Here is an 8,803-nt window from a genome sequence, read left to right as displayed (position 1 = left end):
TATAAAAGAATTTTGGTTTTATTTAAAATAAAAATCATTAAACTTAATGAGAATTCATTTTCAGTCACAATATCATGGGTAAAGAAACAAGCAACAGTTTTCTCTTTTTTTTTCTAACAAGCATATGCCATCTTCCAGAGTGAATTACACACAAATAAATAACTCAATATGAACTCAAACTCATTCACTTCTCAGATTCGTGATGCCTCAGTCACTGCTATAAAGCTATAAAGAAGAAAAAATAAGTAGACTCAACTTTTTCTTTATCTTATTTTCTTTAGCAGTATTTTGTAGGTTAAACCAGACCAAAGTCTAGAGCAACACAATACATTACTCACAGTTTTAAGTCAGTCGATCATCATCATCCTGTCACCTTTCAAACGGTGCTTTAAAGAATCAACAGCTTGTCAAGCCACAACAATTGAAATCAAATGAAAACTGAATAGGTTCTTGGCACTTGGAAAATAATGGCACAGTATGTCTGAGATGAAAAAAAAAGTATTTATTCTTTAAAATGTAATTTATTTTCTTATATTTAGTTTGATTTGCATACTCTAAGTAGGAGTCGGTTTGATTTTTATTTCACTGCAAGTCAGATACTGTATAAAATCTAGAATCCTGAATTAAAAAAAAAAAAACATTTCATGCAATATTACACAAACCTCTACTCTTACCTCTTGCCTTCCCTGTTCCTATGCCAGAATAAACCAATGATATAAATGAAGTTGAATAGTCAGTTGTAAAAAAAAAAATGTTAGAAATAAAGAAAAAAAGAAAAAAATTCTAGCAAAAACTAACGAGTTCTCATTAAGTTTAACAACATTAGACAGTCCACTCTTTTGCTATGCTCCATTTGTTTCCATCAACCCTCTTCAATCAGTTTGATTCTCCACTAGATGGCACTGGGAGCACATTACAATTTCCAACAAAGTCCTTCTTCTGTAAGCCATTATATCACAAGCTATTACAACTTAGCAATTTAAAATATCCAGCTAAAAAAAAAAATGCAGCAGACTTGACAGGTAATTTATATGCATCTAAAAGAGGAACTGCTGGGTACAGAGGTCACTGAAATTTACCAGAGAACGACTGAAGCCTAGATCTACGGTATATTGGGGAAGGTCTGATTTAAACAAAGTGAATTGTGGCTAGAAAAACACATCAACTGATGCAATGAATTTTTTTATTGTATAAATCTGTACAAACCTTCACATACAATACAGTTTTGATTAAAAAAAAGTAAATCTCAAGTATATGATTTTAATTAACCTCTTTCACGGAGCATGTAGATAATTTAAACATTGTGTTATAGATTAAAATTGAAAAAGATTGGCATCTTGAGTGACAAACGCAAGAAGAACACTACAACTCTGCAACCTTAGTGCGGTCAACAAAACCCCAGTAGTTCCGACAACTACTTAACGACACGTAACATGTCAGACAACAAGGCAATTATAAATATCCCAGCAGGCTCAAAGAATTATAGCACAAATGTAATGGCCTTGTGATAACATTACAGCTCATTGCTCCACCTTCCAGAAGCTGCACATACTGAGAGCGTTACCTCATGGAAAATTCTGTGTTTATCATTTTACATGCAGGATGTTGTAATGGCAGTGAGATCAGTGACAGACAGCCGCTGTCCAGATGAATGTAAGCAATAGATGAGGGAATGAGATACAGGAAGCACCATGTAAATCATGGAACTCAGTTCTGTTACATGACTACTTCATTAGCTTTTTTTCTCAACGTGTACGGTCTTATGTATGTAGATATCTGACATATACCTCGTATGTTCTGATATATTTACTTCTTTTGGAAAAAAGAAAAAAAAACTCCTCCATGCTGTGTCAGTAATCATCATCTGGTGTAAGACCTCTGCCAGTTGTAGATGGTGTGGATGTCATGTGAGCAGACTGGTAACCTTTTGTAGCTGCTCACACTGCGATGGCGGAAAGCCTTGGCACCGAGGTTCACACCACGATGCCTGGCGGACACCTTGGCCCGCTCTTCAGCTGCAAAGAAGTCGCTGGTTCCCCTGAAGAACTCAAGAACAGCTTCATGGCTCCAGAGCACAGAGCCTTCATTGGCAGTGGAGAAGCCACAGTGGCCTCCACTTTCTGTCAACAGCAGGAAGAAGTGAGGGTTGCTCTCAAACAGCTCTAGGGGTAGCGTGGCCCGAGTTTCACCACGGATCGGATCGTCACGGCTGCACACGCACAGCACAGGGATTGCCACCTCGTCCACGTCCCTCAATGCGTCATTGCGTTCCCAGTATGCCTCCCAGGCTCCTTCAGCTGGCGCCTCCTTCAGACCGGATTGACAGAACAGTGCCTCTTCCATGGCCCTGAGTGAGTGGCTAGAGAACAGGCTGTCGATATGGATCAGCTCCCCCAGCACTGTTCTGTACCTGCGGGAAATTTCCAACCAAATCACTAAAGATTTTGTCCAGACATAAAAGCAGGCTACCATCTTTAAAAGCATGTAATACATTATTGAGCTTTAACCAATCAGAAGCATTATAGAAATCAATACCACAGTAATCACAATACCACATAATTTGTCAACTGCCAAAATAATAGAAATCAACGAATTCACTTGTACATAGTGGCCAAAGAATAAAAGCAATGTAAATTTAAAAAAAGTTTAAGCCAAGGTAGAAAAATGAAATGTTATGCAATATTGCTTTTAAATTCTAAAATCTGATTGTTCAGAAAATGTTGATTAATTTCCCTTAACAGTAGTTCTGACCGCGTTGCCAACTGTTCATCAGAGCACAGTTTTTTATTAAATGTGCTCTTCCTAATACTTTATCTTGTATTGCTTATATAATGACCTATTCAGGTCATCAGGATGTGCTGTTATAGAACTTTGGGTTGGTAATAGTTTTGTTCAGGCATCATCACTTCACCCCACTGTTGATTATTTTCATAAACGGCTTCAGGTTTCATTCCTTCTGTATTGAAAATGTAAAGTCAATGTCTATATTAAAACAGACTGGGGTGCAACCACAGATCATTTGTTTAAGAAAGTCATGCAAATTAATGAGACTGTGTACTTCACATCATTTGGAACATCCAGTGTTTAGCTGATCCTCAAAAGCGCACACTGTCACAGTAAACATTCCAATTTTGTGTGCAATATGCATGATATGCAAGTTCAACCAGTGGTGTGTAGGTGTGATGCCTGAGGACTACTGTGACCTTAACTGGGATAAACCAAATACTGCAGATCAATTAATTTACTTGAGATTTAGCCTGTTTTAGATAATTGATGTAAAGTCAATTAAATTCATTTCAAATGAAAACTAGTGTAAAAACATATTGGGTACAATTTGGTTCAGAATGATTAGTTCAAATGAACAACAAAACTATTACAATACTGCCAAAGATAGCAGAAGAGTACAAGAAAATATGAAATGCACTATAAAATTCTGGATGTAGAGATCACTTTTAAAAAAAAACCCAAAAAAAACCCCCAAAGAAACCACAAAAAATAAATAGAAATAATGGAGTGTTTCATAACAGTCTGTATTATATATAAAAAAAACCCCCGCAAAATTCATAGTAATTATTTATGTACATATTGGCTGAAATTGTTCTTTTTGTGATTAGTCACACATGACAGGTTTAGTGAAGGTTAAACTTCCAACAGGTAACCAATGAGATTGTGGTTTTATATATAAGAGCAGATCAACAGAGCAGCCAGACAATGAGCCAGAAATCAGCAGTGTCTCAATCAGCCGAGCTGCTTTGTATTTGATTGCTAATTAATACTGTGAGTAAAAGGAATGTTTCATGCTCAGCACAAGGCATGTATTTGAGAACTAATTCATCTATCATTTGCAGAACATCCTTCTGAGTGTTGCATATAATGCATGCATTATTTCAGCATTACCAGTTTTGTCCTGAATAAATGCCCACCATTATGCTAAATAGTTTTTATACAATATTTTGCTATTGTTCTTTAACTTTAAGTATTTAGGTATATTTCTTGATGTCTAAGAATGTTTGCTTTATACATACTGCTCTAGAACAGAGCGAAATTCCAGTATTCCATGGCACAAATGCTACCACACTAGTGTGACATGTCATCGGTGTGATGAGAATAATCCACTGACCAGATAATATCTAGTCAGTTCCATTAACATTGAAGGATGAGGAGGAACTGGAAAATTGATTATAGCAACAGATGGGCAGTGGTCACAAATCATACATTATACTTACAGAGCGCACCTTTATGGTAAGTGTACCTAGTAAAATTGTGTGTGGAGCTGGTTGGATACTACTCTCTGACTTTATGTCCTACCACTGCACACATTTCCTAGTACCTTTTGTATTAAGGGTTCCTGTTTTCCCTAAAATTATATACACTGCCCAACCATGGAAGAGCCTTGTTAAAAGATATCAGAGTAAAATAGGCAGTCCTGGACAGATAAAAAAATGGGAGGGAAAAAAATAAAAACAAGCAAAGCTTCATCTGTCTCGTTTTGATGAACATGTGCCTACTCTAACCTGTACTTGGCCCATAGGAGTGGATCTCCATGTGGTCTTCTGCTGTTGTAGCCCCTCTGCTCTCTATTATGCCTTCTGAGATGCCTTCTTTTCTGCACAGCACAGTTGTCAATTTTTTTAGTTATCTTGGCCTTCCTCTCAGTTCTCTCATCAAAAAGCCACACACAGAACTGCCTCTCACTGCACCCTATCGTGGACACCAAAAATTTGTGGACAATTGCTCATCATACCCATCTGTGAGCCTTATGTGGCATTAACATCCCTGCATTTTTTTTTAAATCAAGTGGTGGGTAGTTTTATAATGCATGCTGATAAAGTATGTTTCATTTTACCTGCTAAGGCAGACCTTCTGATAAAGCAGGAGGACCCAGTGGAAGGGCCAGCCAGGACCGCTCTCAAACCAGCTCTGACAGCGGAAGATGGGCGACAGGCAGGCAGCAGCAGTCATGTAGCTGGAGGAGCCACACTCTCCCAGGTAAGATAGGAGAAGGCCTGAGCCAGTGCTCTCACTCACTGCATAGACACGGCCTGTAGGCTGGCGGTAGCGGATGTAACGTACCGCCTCACGCAGATCAGCTGGGTCACCAAACTCTTGTAGTTTGATGGTGCTGAGTGGCGTACCATTCTGACTGCGCCGGTTGAACACCACTGGGAGGTAGCCATGATTCAGAGCTGCCTCACAGAGCTGTGGAGAAAAAGCAGACACCATTATGTGCCAATCACATGGGGAAGAGAAGTCTAAGAGTCATCACATAAACAAAGATGAGTCTCTTCCAGATGTTCAACTTTTATAGCCTTGAGAAAAGAAATGTTTCTCTATGTGTGTGTATTACAATTTGTAGAATTATTTATATTATGGGTGTGTGAATGTGTGTGTGTACATGTGTGTTTGAAAGATTCTTTTTATCCTTATGCACAGTACTGCCTCAGATTTATTTGAAACAAACAAACAAACCGTTGGACCGTGTAACTGCAGTCGATGCCGCTCAGTATTTTTTCTGTGTAAATCAGGCACATAGGGAATTCTGTCAAGGGGGCTCAAGACTCAGATAAGCAGCACTATTGCTTTACACAACATTCCTCACATGTTCAACGAACCAGAGAATTCATCAAAATCAAGTATTCAGTCAACGAGACAGAATAAGGTCAATAATGGACTTTTATTTCAAATGCTCATCTGTCTTTTGTACAAGACATGACTTCAGCACTTTTGCTTGATGCAGTCCATCACAGTCAGCAAGACCAAAGCAATATTGTGTAAAGTTTCTCTACAAATGATTTTTTATATTTATTGGTCTGTATGATGATAGTTCACATTATAATTACTGCTGTCTATGATGCTGGTCTGACCACAATATGCTACATCTGAAATACAGCAGCAGCCTTTTCATGCATGCAAAATGACACCTTGTGACACGGGCAAAGGTTAATCTACATATCGGTGCAGTATATAAACAGAATGCAAGTTTGCATGCAAGCAAGGGAGAGGAGCAACAGCTGATACAAACCATTACTCTGATTCCACCACCAAAAAGCCTTGCAGGTAATTTAATAAAGCACTCTTAGGTTCTATTGATTTTTGTAAAATTACTTTTGAAAAAGGTTTATAACCAGATGTTTTTAGCTAGAATATTCGATTTTTATGTTATACCGGAAATAGCCTATCACTGGTGCCTATGCAACACTATCCAGTCTTCCATTCAGGGAAGGAAGAACGAATAAAATCCAAGTAAATTGAGAGCAGTAAATCAAATAACCACAAAGACATGAACAAGCGGACTTTACTGCTTTTTTTCTTGGCATCAATCAGATCCCAAGGAGTCTGAGCCAAATTCAAACGTCACTAAAATCATGACCAACTGATCTGTACACAAAGGTATGTACAAAACAGCTTTCCAAGAATGTTTTGGACCAGGAAATAGATGGAACCATCAAACAGGGAACCCTCAACGAGTGAACCTTAAGGCTTGATTTTTCATATGCTATTTTGTTATTATCCTGTCCAAAAACTATTTTTCAATCTTCAAAGCAGCACCACAGACCTGCCAAGCAAAATGAAGATAATGACTTCCACATTTGACTTACTAACCTGAGAAGATTGTGTACACATTATATATTCTTACCTTGTAGCCCAATTACTATAAGGTTACTCATAAAAGTCCCCAACTGTTATTAAGCAACACACTAAAGAATAAATGATCTAATCAGTAAAAGTTTAATCGGGACCTTGGAGTAACAATGAAAATAAAATACTCATGCTCTGCATGCAGGAAGCTTCATAACTGTCAAGCCTATGTGACATGCCTGCTACTGACAGAAAAAAAAACAAAGAACAGCAACCCACATTTCCTCTTGCCACACAGTCTGGTGCACGCCAACATCCACAGAATATTTCTGCATATCATTTCATTACAGGGAGACTGTAAGGCTGTGAGCTCACTTTGTAAAGACTGCAGCCTTATGATGCAAGTAGAGCAACGCGATCCAAATAAAATAAACGCACAGCGGGGTGTCTCCAGTCTCTGTTGCAGCAGTAATCCTCCTTATATAGGTGAAAGGGATCCAGTGACAAAAGACAGTCAAAATTTCTTTCATGCATTTTGAATCTAAGTGTGCACTAATTTTTCTCTGTCTTGTACGTTGCAAGAGGTATATCATGTGTTCTAAATATTATAACAGAGGATATGGCCTTTATCGAGATTATAAGATCTCTGTCATGATCATGCTATGTTTTATGACTCTTCACTTTATGCATATAGTCCATTTCATGAATAAAACATTAGCTAAATAAATAAATAAATAAAGCAGATCATATCATAATACACAAACTGCTGTGGGCGACAGACTATTCATTCCTAATTCTTTGATAGAATTAGGAGATTAATCTTCTCATACACAGTGATGAGACCTGATACTGATTTGGTATTAACATCATATTCGGACAAGTCTTGAATCTGATTACCTGTAATACGTTCCTGGTGAGCTTTCCGAAAGAGTTAGGAATGATCAGAAGAATGGGACTAGAGGAATTGCTTGAAGTCCTCCTCCTCTTTGGACCAACAACAGCCCAATCTAGAGCTACCAGGCCGTCGTCACTCAGCTGTAAATAATCTCGGATGAAATGCACGGCGCAGTCGTGCGGCCAGAGAGCACCCAAAACTGTCTGCAAGCACGGACTCGCACGCCAGTGCCACGCCGGGCACGGTACGTATTTACAGAAGCTCGAGCAGTGTTTAAGCAGATATTTGGCGAGTGCCGAGGGTTTGCAGATGAACGCGACAGGGGCTGATGATTCACCTGCCGGCTCGTGCGCTTTAATAGTCTCTGTCCCGGTTGCAGGCTCCGATGCGCTCCTCTCTCCTCGTGCGATTTCAGGCCCCCTTAAAAACGCTCCCAAATGCGTGAGCACTGGCCAGACCGTGGCCACCAAGAGGAGGACACAAACAACGCCGATCCATTCCAGCATTTGAACGGCCTCTCCGAACGAAAACAGAGAAATCCAGCGGCGGTGAAAGAGGAGGTGGGGTTCGTTTAAAAAAAAAAAAAAAAAAAAAAAAAGACACCGTTTCACCAGAAGCGAAGAAGCCAACGCTCCGAATCCATTCGGTTCATGAGCGCGCGCTCCATGCGCTCAAACCTCTGTGGGAAAAGTCTCGAGTGTGCGCTCAGCTTCTGCAAGTTCAAACAACTTTTACAAGCTGATGCCTTTTACTCTGATTAACTACGACTGTTCACTTCTGGAGAAACAATAATTAACCATTGTATCCATGCGGCAAAAATAATATGCGTTTTAAATCAAACCTGCATCCTTCGTTGGCGCCATTAGGTTTTGAAATGCTGTGTGTGTGTGTGTGTGTGTGTGTGCGCGCGCGCGCGCGCGCTGGAGCTCAGTGCAGGAGCTCGTCTCACGTTGTCAGCGTTTTTAAAGCCAGCAGCAGGCGCCTTTCTCTCCAACATGCAGTATGTAGCATACATCTGTATAACGCCATACGACTGCTGTTGCTTAATCCAGTCCCTAGTAGACATTTCTATAATTCGCATACAAGGTCTCAAGGTGAACTACGCTGTCATTTTGCCCTATATAATAATAGTTTTTTCGTTGTTGTTGTTGTTGTGTGTGTGCGTGTGTGTGTGTGTGTGTGTATTTGTGTTTTACAAATAGAATATATTAGATAAGTATATTTATCAACACAATTCAAATTAGGACATTTAGACAATTTGAGAACTGACACATTTTGACCCTAAATAAATTCAAAGTTTATTTTTCACATACAGAGAAATGCTTTAAG

At 39.2% G+C, this 8,803-nt stretch overlaps 1 protein-coding gene across 1 annotated transcript; it reads right to left on the bottom strand.

Annotated features, from left to right (window-relative positions):
* Window positions 1–8,383, bottom strand: abhd15a (abhydrolase domain containing 15a). The gene is made up of 3 exons (XM_027148151.2): window positions 7,477–8,383; window positions 4,847–5,199; window positions 1–2,410 (listed from the first exon to the last, which is right to left on the bottom strand). Exons 1-3 carry the CDS (start codon window positions 7,978–7,980, stop codon window positions 1,861–1,863), a joined length of 1,407 nt encoding a protein of 468 aa, XP_027003952.1. The 5' UTR covers window positions 7,981–8,383; the 3' UTR covers window positions 1–1,860.
* Window positions 8,384–8,803: the final 420 nt, after the last annotated feature.

This window comes from Tachysurus fulvidraco, chromosome 11, assembly GCF_022655615.1.
Source record: "Tachysurus fulvidraco isolate hzauxx_2018 chromosome 11, HZAU_PFXX_2.0, whole genome shotgun sequence".
NCBI lineage: Eukaryota > Metazoa > Chordata > Actinopteri > Siluriformes > Bagridae > Tachysurus > Tachysurus fulvidraco.
Note: the sequence above shows the minus strand (reverse complement) of the source record. Positions and strands in the feature narration are given on the sequence as shown.

Excerpts from the sequence above, each read along its gene's own strand:
- abhd15a (XM_027148151.2), bottom strand. The coding sequence starts at position 7,980 with ATGCTGGAATGGATCGGCGTTGTTTGTGTCCTCCTCTTGGTGGCCACG. Across the intron at positions 5,200-7,476 it reads TCACCAGGAACGTATTACAG|CTCTGTGAGGCAGCTCTGAA; the intron begins GTAATCAGATTC and ends TTTTCTCCACAG. Across the intron at positions 2,411-4,846 it reads CAGAAGGTCTGCCTTAGCAG|GTACAGAACAGTGCTGGGGG; the intron begins GTAAAATGAAAC and ends AATTTCCCGCAG.